Source organism: Bufo gargarizans, chromosome 1 (assembly GCF_014858855.1).
Source record: "Bufo gargarizans isolate SCDJY-AF-19 chromosome 1, ASM1485885v1, whole genome shotgun sequence".
NCBI lineage: Eukaryota > Metazoa > Chordata > Amphibia > Anura > Bufonidae > Bufo > Bufo gargarizans.
In genome coordinates this window covers 654,435,055-654,453,061 of record NC_058080.1, presented here as the reverse complement: position 1 = coordinate 654,453,061, position 18,007 = coordinate 654,435,055, and the positions used below count along the sequence as shown (strand labels likewise).

At 41.2% G+C, this 18,007-nt stretch overlaps 1 protein-coding gene across 1 annotated transcript; it reads left to right on the top strand.

The window, feature by feature from the left end:
* Window positions 1-7,175: 7,175 nt before the first annotated feature.
* Window positions 7,176-11,390, top strand: LOC122929254. Its single transcript, XM_044282772.1, has 4 exons — window positions 7,176-7,223; window positions 9,119-9,311; window positions 9,420-9,668; window positions 11,188-11,390. The coding sequence occupies exons 1-4, from the start codon at window positions 7,176-7,178 to the stop codon at window positions 11,388-11,390; spliced, it is 693 nt and encodes a 230-aa protein (XP_044138707.1).
* Window positions 11,391-18,007: the final 6,617 nt, after the last annotated feature.

Genomic DNA, 18,007 nt, shown 5'->3' with positions numbered 1-18,007 from the left:
GCTGAAAGGGGTCAATAACTACTGCTGAAAGGGGTTAATAACTACTGTGAAGGGCTCCCCCCCCCCACCACGGCAATGGGGGCGTTGCTTCGTTGGGTGGGGCGTGCCTTAACGGGCGTGATAGTGGGCTTGTGCTTGGATGTTTTCAGACCCTAGCAACGCCCCTGCCCTGACTTTCAGTCCCACCCTCCTCTGACCTTCCGCTCACCAATTAGGCACTGCTGCTGCTGCTCTCCTCCCCCCGCCACCTGACACGCTACATCGAGCGTAATGCTACAGTACGTCGTGCGTACATTTATGGAGCCTCAGCCTGCCCTGGAGGGCCTCACCCGTACCACGCTAAGCCCACCTGCCATCGGTAGGCCAGTTGCCCTCTGTGTAATGTACCCTGCTCAGGGCTCATGCTGCCACTGTTACTGCCCCATTGGCCCAGTATCCCAGGCATTTGCACAGAGTCTGTACTATAGACACTATCATGCAATGCTCTTCCCAGTCTGCACATACCCCTATGTGTATAATAGGAGTGTACATACTAGGGTATTAAAATGCAAATAAGCCCCTCCCTCAATAAAAATTAGTCCCCCTTTTCCTTTTGTATACAAAATAAGTGTAAAAACAAAAACAACATTTTTGATATTGCCGTGTGGGTAACTGACTGAACTATTAAATTATAATGTTAATGATGCTGTACAGCAACCGGCGTAAACGTAAAAAAAGTACTAAATTACTGCTTTTTAGTCACATCACATCCTAGAAAAATGAAATAACATAGTTAGGCTACTTTCACACTTGCGTTCAGAGCGGATCCGTCTGGTGTCTGCACAGACGGATCCGCTCCTATAATGCAGACGATGGGATCCGTTCAGAACGGATCCGTCTGCATTATAGTTTAGAAAAAATTCTAAGTGTGAAAAGTTGCACAGACGGATCCGTCCAGACTTTACATTGAAAGTCAATGGGGGACGGATCCGTTTGAAAATTGATCCATATTGTGTCAACTTCAAACGGATCCGTCCCCATTGACTTACATTGTAACTCTGGATGGATCCGTTTGCCTCTGCACGGCCAGGCGGACATCCGAACGCTGCAAGCAGCGTTCGGGTGTCCGCCTGCTGAGCAAAGCGGAGGACAAACGGTGCCAGACTGATGCATTCTGAGCGGATCCGCATCCACTCAGAATGCATTAGGGCAGTACGGATACGTTCGGGGCCGCTTGTGAGAGCCTTCAAACGGAACTCACAAGCGGAGCCCCAACGCTAGTGTGAAAGTAGCCTAACATAGTACATAAGGCCGAAAAAAGACAATTGTCCATCCAGTTCGGCCTGTCATCCTGCAAGTTGATCCAGAGGAAGGCACTGTGAGGTAGAAGCCAATTTTCCCCACTTTAGGGGAATAAAAAATTCCTTCCCGACCCTAATCAGGCAATCAGAATAACTACACAACTCACTGCAAAAAATGCACCAAAATGATACCCAACTGACAATACATATCGGAGCCCCTCATGAACCAGGTGACGATGTCTCAGCACTCATGGGGTCCTACCACTAAACTGCCCGTGGTGTGTGAACAGGGTCTGAACAGTGCAATTAACTCACAGCCAGACTCTCACATGCCTCCATAGTGGTATGTGGAGGAATTGCTCCCCCGGTTATAGACACGCTACAGTGTCTGGGTTTTTTCAGTGAGTTTTTTCAGTGAGTTTTTGTCCTTATGTGTATGGAATGTGCCACTTTATTTTGTTGGTAACATTCTTTTGCACCTGGTAGCTTCTGTGTCACCTGGTCTGTTGTAGGTGTGGTTCACAGCTTTATTCTACCTCACAGTGCATTGGTGATACCACTATGGAGGCATGTGAGAGTCTGGCTGTGAGTTAATTGCACTGTTCAGACCCTGTTCACACACCACGGGCAGTTTAGTGGTAGGACCCCATGCGTGCTGAGACACCGTGACGCGGTGCTTGAGGGGCTCCGATATGTTCCTGACTGGAAGATATTGGCAAAGTTCTCAGCTTTTAACATCGGCCTGAGGAATTAGCTAGTATTGTCAGTTGCGTATCATTTTGGTGCATTTTTTGCTGTGAATTGTGTATATATATTTTTTCATCTGCACAATGTATCATTTTGTGTAAGATGTTCCTGTGGTGCATGCGGTCGGCGCCGGCATCCTCCATTGTACGTATTTTTTGCTGGGGATTGCCGTTGTCTGCGGACCACATGCGGAGGAATTGCTCCCCCGGTTATAGACACGCTACAGTGTCTGGGTTTGAAGCATTTTCACCCGTTTAGGCCACTTTTTTCAGTGAGTTGTTTTGAATCAGAAAAACTCCCTGGATCAATGACCCCTCTCTAGTAGCTATAGCCTGTAATATTATTATGCTCCAGAAATACATCCAGGCCCCTCCTGAAATCTTTTAGTGAACTCACCATCACCACCTCCTCAGGCATAGAGTTACATATTCTCACTGCTCTTACTGTAAATAATCCTCTTCTATGTTTGTGTACAAACTTTCTTTGCTCCAGACGCAGAGGATGTCCCCTCGTCACAGTCCTGGGGATAAATAGATGATGGGAGAGATCTCTGTACTGACCCCTGATATATTTATACATATTAATTAGATCTCCCCTCGGTCGTCTTTTTTCTAAAGTGAATAACCCTAATGTTGATAATCTTTCAGGGTACTGTAGTTGCCCCATTCCAGTTATTACTTTAGTTGCCCTGCTCTGGACCCTCTCCAGCTCTGCTATGTCTGCCTTGTTTACAGGAGCCCAGAACTGTACACAGTACTCCATGTGTTGTCTGACTAGCGATTTGTAAAGTGTTAGGACTATGTTCTTATCACGGGCATCTATGCCCCTATTGATGTAACCCATTATATTATTGGCCTTGGCAGCAGCTGCCTGACACTGGTTTTTGCAGCTTAGTTTGCTGTTTATAAAAATTCCTAGATCCTTTTCCATGTGAGTGTTACTGAGTGTTTTACCATTTAGTATGTACGGGTGACTTGCATTATTCCTTCCCATGTGCATAACTTTACATTTGTCAGTGTTAAACCTCATCTGCCACTTATCTGCCCAAGCCTCCAATCTATCCAGATCCCTCTGTAGTAATATACTGTCCTCATCAGTGTTAATTACTTTACACAGTTTGATACTTTACTATGCTAGCCTTCTACAAGATCATTAATAAATATATTGAAGAGAATAGGGCCCAATACTGACCCCTGAGGTACCCCACTAGTGACAGTGACTCAATCTGAGTGTGTACCATTAATAACCATCCTCTGTTTTCTATCATTGAGCCAGTTACCCACATACAGACGTTTTCTCCCAGTCCGAGCATTCTCATTTTATATACTATAATCACAGGGAACAACCTGTTCTAAAACGTAGCCTTTAATCTAATTTACATAAAATATCGAACTCCCACGAACATACATAAACAAAGAAACAAAAAAAAAAGGGAAAGATATAGCCTTGATGGCATGGGATGATACTGTAATGTCCAGATGGTAGGCTCAGTGATGGACAGGGTGGACAGTTGTAAATTCTAATCTGTCCCTATGCCTAACCCTAGGCTCAGACCCCTGCCTAGGAACGGAATGGCCGCCCTGATAAGGACGATCCCGTGTTCTGGAACCTCCTGCTGAGTCCTGCGTATACCCTACAGTGTAGGTTGTAACCTCGGTCAGGGCCTACTCTAGGTATATAGAAAAAAAAAAAAGGAATTACAGTGTATTAAGCAATTGATCTCCCACAGTCATAAGAACTACGTACTGTGGGTGAGCAACAGCTCCCAAAGATAATATCATGCCAAAATTCGCAAGATACCACAGGTGTTATTGCCTATGGATCTATATGTCATCAAAAAAAAAATATGATCTCAAAATTGCCGTACACAATTTGTACCTGCCGATGTATTATCAATATAGATATATATGCTGAACACCAGAAATACTGCCTCCTAGGTTGGTGGCGTGTGGTCGGGTGTCAGAGTCCCAACGCGTTTCACCCTAATAGATTGCCGGGTTCCTCAGGGGACATGTTATAGTACAGTGCTATTAATTGGCATTGATAAGAGGTAGCAAGGCTAATCAGCCAGCCCCTCACTAGTGATGACAATATTTGACCAGGTTGTTAACTGGTCAATATTAGTTCATTCATCAATTAGCTTGTAAAGATAATGATATCTAAAGGTCAGATGTCACAATCCTATACATAGACCACTGAGAAGCACCAAGTCAGTGCATAACTCATAGGAATGATTGTATAGTATGAAGTGCAGGCTCCTGCAGGGGTATGTAGATACATGCAGATATAAGTGATTACCAACTTAACAATAGAATCAATGACCCTCTAAGACAAATATCATTCATGCTATCGCATGTGTGATGGACACTAGGATGCAAAACAAGTAACAAGATACTACTTGCACGTGCCGGATACAGCCAAGGGGGCCCCAAATTATTCATGGGGTTAGCGGTGCATTCATTCGCAAAGTTCGGCCGCAGCCCCTGTACAAGCTGTTGAGAATAAAGAAAGTAATGGTAATCAACCTAGTGTGCCAATTGAGCCAATAGGTACCAGCCCATTCCAGATACAAGTCCACAGTTCATAGAGAAACTCACCGTTAATGGTGCCTCACTAGTCCTGTATGTGAGGTCACCATGCCATAGAGCCCTTCCTGTTTAAATTACCCACACTCACTTGATGATGGGAGGGGCCGTGGATGTGCAGCCTATCCCTGTCCAGGCCCAAACTGGGCGTGGGCCGGTGACGCAGGGAGCATAATCACACCCATAGTGGGTGTGTTTAACTGGCAGAGTGACGCCGGCCGCTCCCCGATTGGCTACAGTTATCGATTGTCCATGAGCCCTATACTTTCTACCCTCTCAGTGGTGTCTGCTACCTGCTCACAGTGAGGAAATGATAGTGCCATAGCGGCCGTCGGACGAGGTAAGGGCGCTTGCTGCTGACGTCACCCAGGGTACCCGATCATGTGACCATGCCGACGTAGCGTCATTAGCATAGTGTCAGGTCCTGATACGGTGACGTAGCTGGTCGTTTCCGATCATGTGACCAGGCCAGCCTAACGATGTCTAATCCAGTTATATGTTGGTAATACTTGCGATATCAGTTTAATTATTTACAGATGTCAATCCGATCGCTGACAATAAAGGATATATCTGACCATAATTAATGAGCTAGTGTTATACAGCACAAGTGCACCTAAGTACGATAGAGGAAATAAGTTGAGTGAGTCATGGCACATCAAAATCAGTATAGCCAACGTATATTATTGGAAGATATACTTTTGTGAGATGGGTAATGGAGGAGGTAATCCTCATGGCGCAGGTGTCTATTAGATATAAAGAAAGCTATTAATGAAGTCTTAGTTATGTCGTAGTGGGTAAAGTTAATGGTATGTATATATATATTTATATATAAATAGATATATATATATATATATGGGGTGAATAAGGGCAAAACAGTGTCATAGGGACTGGCCACTACTACCCCCCTTCTTATTATTATAGATTATCACTGTGCCCAAAATAGTATATCCACCCCATGTAAGATAATATATGGCTGGCTTAAAGGAAGCAGGAATAATCAATGTTTTCATTCAATCCTGCGGGTGACAAAGTATTCAATGTATGTATCCATTTTGATTCCTTCTGTCTCAGTATGATGTCAATATCTCCTCCCCTGATGGAATGTTTTATTGTTTCAATCATGGAAAAACCAATTACTTTTGGGGATCCTCCATGTTTGAGGACCACATGCCTAGACAGAGGCTTGTCACGTTTATGGCGGATGTCGCCTAGGTGTTCCAGGATCCTCTTTTTGAATGCTCTACAGGTCTTACCAATATATCTAAGACCACATTCACACTGGGCCATATAGACTACGCCAGTTGTGTTACAGTTTGCGAAGCTGCGGGCTGTATATGTGTGGTTATGTTCGGCATCCATGAAAGACTGGCCAACTACTATAAAGGGGCAGGCCTTACATTTCCCGCATCTGTGAGTCCCATTTCTCCTGTCTGTTAGCCAGGAACCTGACTGGGGGATTGGTTCGAAATGGCTGTGTACCAGCTGATCCCCTATACTACGACCCCGCCTGAAGGTGATTGAGGGGTTTTCCGGGAGGAGGTCTGTTAGGTCCGGGTCGGACTTCAGCAAGGACCAGTAACGTCCAAAGATCTGCTGGACCTGATTGGATCCTGTGTCATAAGTGCCTATGATTCTAATGACGTCCTCTGACGCCTTATCCTTCCCTGTGGAATGGACCAAAGTTGATCTGTCAAAGGATTCCGCATGATTCCAAGCTTCATAGAGACAATTGTCCGAGTATCCCCTCTGTTTGAACCGATGAAACAGGACGTGGGCCTGTTTCTCAAACTCAGTAGTGATGAGCGGGAGGTGCCATATTCGATTTCGCGATATTTCGCGAATATTCGAGTGAATATTCGTTTTATATTCGTCGAAATCGAATATTCGCAATTATTCCAATGTCGCGAATATTATTCGCATGGAGATACGAATAATTATGCGAATTATCTCCCCCTTTCCTTAGGCAATGTTCCTATGACTAATAAACTATGCCTATACCATATGTGTGTGTATTTTACGAATATTCGTAATTTGCTCTAACGGCGTCTTATTTAATGATTAGAATATTCTAAAAGACGAATTTAGAGCAATGTTATGAATTTTCGTAAAATACACATATAGAATTTTAATTAGCTAAAATGAAGCTATAATCCTTTTTTTGTCCTCAAAATTATTTTGCATCTTATGAACGTAACTTTAGTAAAATATGTACACTATTAAAAAAAATACCATTGCAGTATATTAGCTCAATTACAATCTATTATGTCTATTTTACGAATATTCTTAATATTACTCTAACTCCGTCTTTTATGATCTTCGTAATATTCTAACTTCGTCTTTTAGAATATTCGTTATATTGCTCCAACTTCGTCTTTTTAGAATATTACGAATATTCTAAAACCTGATATATCTGCAATATAACGAATATTCGTATAATGCAGTTTAAACGGCAATGAAATGTTCTTATGCTCATGCGCATGCGCATGATTTACTCCCGGCGGAAGTAACCAGTTCCAGCTTGAATCTCATCGTGCGTCAGTTTCCTGTTAATGCGAATTGAAAGATGGTGGCTAATAAGTTTCTCAAGGCTGAGGAAGAGACTCTCATCATAGTAAGTATAAGTAAATCGTATATTTTTTCGCATACGCTTGTTTGGCATATCTTAAGAATATTCTTATGTATGTTTATTGAATTGAATTTTTCGGATGTCTTTGCATGTGGAAAATATTTTCGGATGGCAGTTAAATTCACATAGCACCTACTTTGATTAGCTATAAATGATAGGTTGAAACAAGTATTGTTGATATTTAAAGGTAATATTTTTTTCAGATAATCATTAACCTCTACTCATACTAGATAACATTTGATTTTATTTGTATATAAAAAAAAAATAGTTAAGCATTTATGATATGACAAATGTTTGGTCTGCCATCAAAGCGCTATCTCACTGGCATCTGCTGTATATTTATATGCTATCCATACATACATGTGGCCGACGTGTCATTATGTATGGATAGCAGACAAATCTATATCAGAAGCACATTGCACATCTAATTGTAATTTCCTGCCTCACACAATATACCCACACTGCATACCAACAAACACCCCTCAAACCCACACCCCCTCTGACCACCCCCCACCCCAACACACAAACACACACACGCAGTCTATTCAAACTGCGGTCCTCCAGTTGTTCTTAAACTACAACTCCCATTATGCCTTTCTTTCGGATGATAGCTGTAGGCTGTCATGGATTGATGGGAGTTGTATTTTTGCCACAGCTATAGGGACGCAGCTTGCTGGAGGGCCGCAGTGTGCGGATGGCTAGTCTAAAGATTCTAATAAGTGTCCTGTTGGTCAGGAGATGGAATTTTTGACATTCTATATTAGCTGGTTCATTTAGCGTTACCCAGGGTGCACCACGGGGAGGCGACCAGCTTTACACCCCATACCGTACCGTCACGTCACTAGACAGGTACATCTCTCCTCAGATGGACAATATCTAATAGCTTATACCCCACACACATACAATTTTTTAATACAATTTATATTTTATATGTTTACCTTAACTTAAAGTGTAGTATTTCACTCTCAAACATTAATAATTGTTGGTTTGGTGGTTGAGATGATGATGATGACATGGTGGTGGTCAGTTACTGCGGCATCAAGGCAGCGCACGGCACGCGGTTCCCTGTAATTAAACTACAATATGCAGAGCTTTTAGTTAGACTGCCTCTCGCCGTGTGCTGCCTTGCTGCTGCTGGAACTTTTCCCTTGCCACCAGCGGTGTAGCTGCAGGCCCGGCAGCTGTCCCATCAGTCTGTTCCATCCGTTTCCTTCACTGTCTCTGTGTTACATAATTTCATTGTGTAATACTGCCGAGGGGGCCTGACCAAATCTTGTAGTCCTCCTCCTTCTGTGGGATGGGCCTCTTCTGGGTCAGGGCCGTAAAGCAGACGCGTCTCCTGCTTCCCCTCCTTACACCCCTGGCCGCCACCATTATAGTAAATGTTGACGGATCGGCATTCTTGTCGCTGTGGCGTATTTAGAGGGGCTGCTTGGGGGCCCTGACCCAGAAGGGGCCCATCCTGGTGGAGGAGCACTAAAATATTTTTTCAGGGCCCCCTCAAGAGTATTACAAAATGAAATTATACACAGTGACAGTATAGATAGTGTAGAAAAAATTCATGGAACCGCTGTCGGGCCTGGTCTGAGAGAGCGATCTCTACTAGCCACAGTTATGTGGGTGGCATGAAAGGAAGGGGTTGTGAAAATATTTTTGTGCTAGGTAGGTTGCCCCCATTAAAAAAAATTCTGTGTGGCAAAGTCATTTCTAGCTACGCCATTCTCTGGGGGCATAAGTGAACTAGCGGCAGGACGGATCCGACCGCTAGTTCAACTTTCTGGAATAGCCTGACGTAATCCACTTTTGCTAAAGTTAAAGTTGCATATTTTTCCTTTTATAAAATTTTTTTGATTACATTTTTTTTTTTTTTAATCACGCAGCGCCTGTTGGAGAGAGGTTACGATGACCTTCGGTCACATGCGGACAAGAAGGTCATCATCAATGACCTTGTTGACGAGCTCCGCAGGGTGCATAAAGGGAGCCACACCCCAATGGCCATTTTGAAAAAGTGGTCAGATCTCAAGAGGCGGCATCTGCAAAGAATCCGCCAGATTCGGGATGCCCACTGCCCAGGTACAATGATTAATTACTGTTGGTGAAATAAACAAAAGTAATGTAATGCTGCGTTACATTTATTATTTGTGATTATAATTTTTACATAAGTCTAATTTGTTATTATAGGTGCTCGCCTTCCCTCGGTCAGGCGCAGGCTTGACACCAAAGATTCTTGGGAGGTGTCTGCGTCTGAGGGGGAGGATGAAGAGCAGCCAGGACCCTCAGGGCCCACAAGTGCCCCTGCACCACCACATGAGGAGGAGGAAGAGGCTGGACTACCGGCCATCCAAGATTCCCCCCCCTCAGCAATTTTGGAGGATACGCCAGAGGAGGAAGAGGATCGAGATTCTCTCATCACCACCCCACACAAGCAGAGTAAATATGTGCTTTTCTTGATTAAACTCATTCACACACACACGTATTAGTTTAGTTATATTGGATAACAGAAAGTCCCACACTTATGCCTCATTCACACGTCAGTGTTCGGTCATTGATTTCCATCAGTGATTCATGACCCAAAACCACGGCCGGCTCTAAACACAGAACAGGAGCAGATCTTTCCTTAAAACGTTATGTCTGTTGAGGCTTCTCTTCTGGTTTTGGCTCACAAATCACTGATGGAAATCACTGACCAAACACTGAAGTGTGAACGAGGCCTTACAGTTAATTACAAGCAGGGTAACAAGACAGTACTATCGCAACCCTCTTTACAGTCTGTCACCGTTCTGGTTCCCTTCTCAGATTTTTCTGTGTTGGGATGGCCTGTCCACACTTTATCTTAACATCCTTGTTAACAGCACCTTTAGGGCTCATGCACACGACAGTATTTTGTGTTCAGTATACTGGCCTTTTTTTTATTTCAGTATGCGGAACATATACTGAACCATTCATTTCAATGGTTCAGCCAAAAATACTGAAGTGTCTCAGTGAGCATTCCATTTCAGTATTTCAGTATTTCCGTGCCAAGAAAAGATAGAACATGTCCTATTATTGCCCGCAAATCACGTTCCGTGGCTCCATTCAAGTCAATGGGTCCGCAAAAATAACGGAACACATCCGTTTTTGCTCAACCATCTTTTCAAAGTGTTATGCCCATCCCAATTTTTGCAATGTAATTACTGTATACTGTATATGGCATACGGAAAAACGAAACAGAAACGGAAACAAAAAACGGAACAACGGATCCGTTAAAAACGGACCGCCAAACACTGAAAAAGCAATACTGCAGTGTGCATGAGCCCTTATGAGAACATAGGATAGAGTAAGTGTGAGACCTGTCCCACCCAATGTCTATATTAACCATTTAATTAACCCCTTAGTGACCAAGCACATTTTTCTTTAAATTGCATTCCAAGAGCAAGAACTTTTTTGTTTTTTCATAAAAGTACTTGTATGAGGTCTTATTTTTTGCAGGACAAGTTATAGTTTTTAATGCACAATTTTAAGTACATGTAATGATTGATTAAAGCCAACCGTTTAGCTAAAACCACCTTTGTTTAAGTCAGTAAACACACGTATGGGTGGTCACTAAGGGGTCAAAACCCGTTCAAAAATCGATATTAAAGACAAAACCCCAGAAACAAAACAGGTGTGCTGATTCCTGACGTACTTATTAACGTAAATTATCTCCCTGAGGCATACATTCCCATTGAGACATACCGAGCATCCCTGATTCTCCCCTTTGGTTTACTACAGTGCATATAGCAACTTCAATCCTTAGTTTTGTAATATAATATTGTTTAAATAATTGTTTAAACAATTATGGGAAATATAAAGTCATTGTGCCAATGACCTCCCAACCCAGTCGTAATTTGCCACAGTCGCCATACATGGCTATTTTACTCAAGAGTAAAGACTCTATATTTCTAATTTTTCTTTTTTTCTTTTTTAACAGTACTGAAATCGTTTGAAAAAAAAATGGCTGCCATGGATCGGGAGTATGCCACTCTGATCAGGCAGTCCCGGGAGCAGCTCTCCCGCAAAATAAGGGAGCTCCGTCGGCAGCACTCCCACCAAATGGCAGTGCTGGAGAAGCAGCACCGTGAAAACATGGAGGCCATCAAGCTATTCCATGGCCAACTGGATGCTTTACCTTAAGGCACTTTTGTTAATTTTATTTTATTTTGTTGTTGTTAAAAAAATATTTCCAGTTCAAAAAATATTGTGTGTTTGTTTTTATTTGATTAATTGAAGTTTTCTTATTAATTTCAAAACATTAGGTTACAGTAAGGCCCCAATACTCCATCAGTAGACTGACAAACATCACCTGCAGGTACATATAAAAGGGGCATTATTTGTCCTAGACAGAACTTCAATGCATATTGATAATAGCAGTAGTCCTTGATAATCGTTGAGTATATGGCCTACACATAATTATTAAGCAATTGGATAATATCAGCATTTATGGTTGGTGTAGGCCTTATAATACACCATTAATCTCTGAATCATCTTGACTAACAACCAGCAGCAGGCATATGGTTAATTAATGTTGTAGTTTAAGGTCTACACATAGCCCTGACTCACTCTGCAGGGACAGACGGCAAAATGTTATTAGTTTTTAGCATTAAGTGTAAAAGAAAATATTCAAAAAATTTTTCTCAATTATTCGTTAATTCAATTTTTTGGGGGAAAATAAAAACAATTGGAGACATCAAGTTTCACCTATAAATACAAGAAATAACTACTTTCAACGTAAATACATTATTCTTAAATTTGACATAAACTTGACGGATTGATAATATTTAAAATAAAGAAATAATAATTTTGTGTTATAAGAATATAAATTTGTATCGAGGCAATTAAATATTTAGTAACAAAAATGTTATCATTATTAAAATAGCTCAATTAATAAGACTGATAACTAATATCAAATTTATTTAGAAATAATTGTGGATACCACACAAAAAAAATAATAAAAAAAATTGGAAATAATAAGCAAAAGGGTAAGGGCATGTTGTAAAAAATAAACAGCACGGATCCTTCATTATAAAAATGTAAATGTCCTGGCATTGCTTCCGCCAAACAGACCGAAAAATTTGATTACATGACTCTGAGTATAAGAATTCTGAAACTGATGAGGAACATTATATAGCATTTATTTTTTTAATAAATTTTATTTTAAGCGGTGTCTATATATATTTTGCATGTGCAAATTATCATTACATAATTGTCAATATTTTTAAAAAATATATAAAGGGAACTATCCCTATATACATGTGTCATTCAGGCTCCATTAACAAAACCGGATTGTCACACGGATGAGTATAACGCCAGTCAGACCCAACCATGTAGATAGGTCAACACGGAAGTCAAGCCATCCCTCCCAGGACAACAGACAACACCATGTTCGAACCTTAATCCGTAGCCAAAAATCAAAAAATAAAAAATAATAATAATAAAATAAATTTTTTTCATTAGGTTCATCAATAAGTCCAGTACAATTTTTAGTGCACAAGACCTTTTGACAAGGGAAGGCCACATGCGGTCCACAACTTGCTACATCGTGAACCACAACACTGCCGCCCCAAACCCAATTTAAAAAAAAATAAAACATAATAAAATAAATTAATTTTGTAAATGAAACCTAACAACACTGTAATAATTTTTAAAATATTTTAATTTAGATACATATTTATTAGTATAAATATTGACAATACATAATTAACACAGCACATGCATGAATATGAACAATCCAAACCATGTTTTTAGAATTCTACACTCTAGACTTGTTAGAGTGCAAAGTAGAAGAAGTGATCCATGCTGTTTGCCTACGCAGGATTAATAACCTTCATGTTTAACCGTTAACACTGTAGTAAAATGTAGACTCCAAAGTTCTGATTCATAACTATTCTGAATAAGGGAATTAAATAACCGTTCAGTACCCGGTAGGGATGTCCCGATACCATTTTTTTATATGAGTACCGATACTTTAATTTAAGTACTCACCCATACCAATTACCGATACCAATTTTAACAATAAAATACACACAAATGTATTTTGTGACCACTGACCAACCAAAAGGCCCAAAACAGAACTATAACATACATTGTTTAAGTGCAAGAGGCAGTGTATCAACCATTTATGTAATATAAGCATTTCTGCATGGTCAGCTAGAAGTCTTTTTTTGCCTTCGGTCAGAACGTGAGACACTGAGCTGAACAGTCTTTCACTTTCCACACTACTGCATGGGGCTGAAAGATACTTTTGCGCCATTACAACAAAAGTTGGAAAACTTATTTTATTTAATGCCCAGTACTTAAGTGGACTATCTGAGCATGAGACAGTGTTTTCCTCTAGGTACCTTAACAGCTGCACAGTAGCAGCTTTTGGAGTTATGCTCACAGATGTAGAGGGATGTTCATCTGTTATTTCCTGAAAAACACAGTCCAGGCTGGTACTCGGCTTGTCATGGTGCGGTTTTTTGACAGCTGGTTCTTCCTCAAGCGTGGCTGTGTCTTCCGAAAGCTTTGGAAGTTCAGCAACAAATATTTTTTTTACCTGCCTGGCACTGTCAGCATTGGAAAAGAATCTATCTTTATACCTAGAAAAATTATATATATACAAATTGCTCATAAATTTTGGGAGGAATTATGTGTTTCATGATGAAACACATCATTCCCCCCCCCCCCCCCCAAGATTTATGAGCAAATTAAAGTTTTATTTAAAAGTTACTGCATTACCTTGCATCAATTATTGTTGCTATGTAGTATAGTGGATTGCGCTCTGTATCCGAAAATTGTTTCTGCAAAGCAGCAAGCAAAGTGCCCTTCATTGTTTTTATACCATGATCATCATCCTCTTTTGATAGCAGTCTCTGCAGCACAGTCACAGCAGGAATAACTTCTGACGCAGAAGCATCCGCAGAACTCAATGGACGTGTCAGCTCTTCAAAGGGAGCCAAGTCGTGTAACACTTTCTCCATTAGATTCCAGTAGTTTGCAGATAAAGTGGCCGGAAGCTCATGTTCAGACATATATACTCCTAGTGACCGTTTCTGCTCATTCAATGACTGAAGCATGTAAAACGTGCTGTTCCAACGAGTCTGCACGTCTTGTTGAAGCCTTTTAATTGGTTGACCAAGCTGCTTTTCAATATCTTGCAAGCGAGAGTATGCCAGGTTTGAATGTTTGAAGTGGCTGACTATTTTGCGCCCTATCCCCAGAGCATCAGCAACGCTGCACTGTGCTAACAGGCCCTCTGAGACAGCCAGCTGCCGTGTATGTGATACAAGATGCATGATGGCATTGTCTTCTTGAAGACTGCTCATGGCATCACGGCAGAAAACATTATTTAATGTATTATTAACCGGCTCACTTGATCTGTTGAATTATTTCTGTGACCTAATTCTTTCAAAACATACTGTTGCTCAATGCTGAACATACACTTGAACAACTGTAGCAACTCTAGAATATAGCACTGGACCCACAGGCTTGTACAGTAGGCACTAGGCATGATAGGCTTTTTTATTTGAGCGTATCAATCTGGAACATGTTAAATCCTGAATCATCCGTCAACATAAAATTATGAAATTGCTTCAGAGTCCAATCTATAAGCTCCCTAGCATATACATTTTTCTTAGATCAAAATTAAATAAATATTATTTTTTTTCATAAGGGTATTGAAAACAAATGTTCAGTACCAATGTCTTGAGTTTCCTTCTCATTGATTTAAAAAAAAAACAAAACTAATTTCACTGTTAAACATTTCAAAGGATTTTGATTGTGTTATTTATTAATTTATTTTTTAAATTTCTTTATTAGTACCACCAGTAAGCAAAAAAAGTATAATACAGTTAGTGATAAATAATTTCCAGTTTTTATAACAGTAAAAACATTTCCAAAAAGCCCCCATCACCAACCCCCCCCCCCCCGAATAATCATGACAATAATCACCATTTCCAAAATTGAGCTCGTACATCTCAATAGAAGTTACCCTATAGTGTGTCATATACCTTTCACCCTACGCAGCTGATTCCTCAAGAGATAGCACCCCTAACGTGCCCTGAAGTGCCTCCAAAATATACCAATCTGTGATTTTTTATGTTTGCATTATGTTTTTAATTTCATCCTGGGTAAAACTTTTTTTAATAAACATCCTCCAGCTCTTGGAAAACCATTAGGTCTTTTTATCTTTGTTTTGCTCTTCCTCAGTTTTATATAGGTACATAAAACGCCTCACCTGCGACATGACCTCATGCATCTTGGGCACCTCTGCCTTCAACCAGTTTTGCAGTAAACAGCGCAATGATACCACTAGGGCTGTATCTACTACATAGAACATACACAGAAAAATGCCAGACCGCTTATACTATTCAAATTCTTTATTACAAAAATCACAATAAGTTTGCATGATTAAATACAGACATGATTAAAACAAAGTGCAGGAGATAAAAAACAACATCACTGGATGAGATTTACAGCGGATCCAAGTCCATTTATATTCAACATGATTCTCATTCATTAAAGTGCATATGCAACAAAATGACCAATAAATATATAGTAAACATTTGGACATTTACCCATGCTGTTTCTCCTCCAGGATGGCGCTAACCCCTTCGGATGCTGTATGTACTACAGCCTGGGGGGGAGGGGTAGTCTCTCCATAGACATGAAAGAAGAACCTCTGGTTTCTGAGTCAAGGTGAATCCCAGTGTACACTAAATCCAGCATCTGACATGCTCTCAGAAATGTTGAACCTGTGGGCATACCCAAACACAATGCACCAGATCTGCCTTATCCAACCCACATTTCAGACAAGCATTTAAAAAAGCCATATTCAATTTTTGGAGGAAAGGTAAAAGCATAAATGGCCGCTTGTATTAGACGAAGATGCCTTTCCCTCCATACTTCACATAGCACTGCTTTGCATACCCTAATCCATTCCTGCAGGATCTGTTCAGCATCAGCTGTGACATGAAGCACCTTTTCCCACCTTTTAAAAGAGTTTGTGCAGAGGCTTTATTATTTGAGTCACGCATCACTTGGTAGATGTGAGAGAAGGAAATTATAGATTTTTCACCACCCAGCGAGAAAACCAAAGAGTTCCCTAAACAATCCTCGGTGACATTACGCAATCTCTCCCTACAAAATAGGTAGACTTGTTGGAAGGGAAGAGCGAGCGAACCCCCCAGGCCATACTGCTGACAGAACTCTGCAAAGGTTAGGTATCTTTTATCAGTGATATAAAGGAGATCAAGCAAAGTCCCAATGCCCTTAGCCCTCCAGACCTTGAACATCTTATTTGTACTCCCCTGTGGGAGTTCTGGATGCTTCCACAACTTCAATACCCTAGACGCAAGGAATTGGCCTTTTTGGCAGCTTACGTGCCTCCTTCCATGCCACCATCATATCACGTTTAAAGGAGATTGTTTCAAACCTGGCGTCAGGAACTGCGTTCTCGTATGAAGCAAGTTAACTACTGGCCATGGATGGGACAAGTGGGTTTACAGGTTGAAGTTGGATAAGTGGCTAGTCCCCTGTATCCAGTCCAGGCAGTGTCTGAAAAGGTACGCTAAGTTGTACATTCTAATATTTGGTACGTTCAAACACCCCTTATCTCTTGGTAACATCAATTTTGTCAATGCAATGAGAGTAGAGTTGAGCGAACACCTGGATGTTCGGGTTCGAGAAGTTCGGCCTAACTTCCCGGAAATGTTCGGTTTCTGGATCCGAACTTCGTCCCGAACCCGAACCCCATTGAAGTCAATGGGGACCCGAACTTTACGGTACTAAAAAGGCTGTAAAACAGCCCAGGAAAGGGCTAGAGGGCTGCAAAAGGCAGCAACATGTCGGTAAATCCCCTGCAAACAAATGTGGATAGGGAAATGAATAAAAATAAAAATTAAATAAATAAAAATTAACCAAAATCAATTGGAGAGAGGTCCCATAGCAGAGAATCTGGCTTCACGTCACCCACCACTGGAACAGTCCATTCTCAGATATTTAGGCCCCGGCACCCAGGCAGAGGAGAGAGGTCCTGTAACAGAGAATCTGTCTTCATGTCAGCAGAGAATCAGGCTTCACGTCAGCCACCAATGCAACAGTCCATTGTCATATATTTAGGCCCAGCACACAGGCAGAGGAGAGAGGTCCCGTAACAGAGAATCTGTCTTCATGTCAGCAGAGAATCAGGCTTCACGTCAGCCACCACTGCAACAGTCCATTGTCATAAATTTAGGCCAAGCACCCAGGCAGAGGAGAGAGGTCCCGTAACAGACTCTGGCTTCATGTCACCAGAGAATCAGTCTTCATATCATAGCGTAGAATCAGGCTTCACGTCACCCACCACTTATTTGGCCCAATGTATTGTATTCAAATTCAGCTGAATATAAATTTGAGGCCTAGTATTTAGGCGCTGGGTGACCCGTATAGATTTAATGGCAGAATTAGACTTGGAAATGCACAGTAGCGTGTGTGTGAAGTTATTCTGAATGACCCTATGTGCACCTTGAATATTATATACCCTTTTAGGGGTAGATTTCAAATAGCTCTGATACAGCAGGAACCACTAAATTATGAAATTGCTAAATTGGGAATTGTATTTCAACCCAGAACAAAAAATGTGCTTTGACGGACACTAATTAACTTTCCCAGCCAGAACAGTACAGCGGTAAAGACAGATTTAGCGGGATATAAATTTGAGGCCTAGTATTTAGGCGCTGGGTGACCGGTATGGATTTACTGACAGAATTAGACTGGGATATGGCCAAAAAATA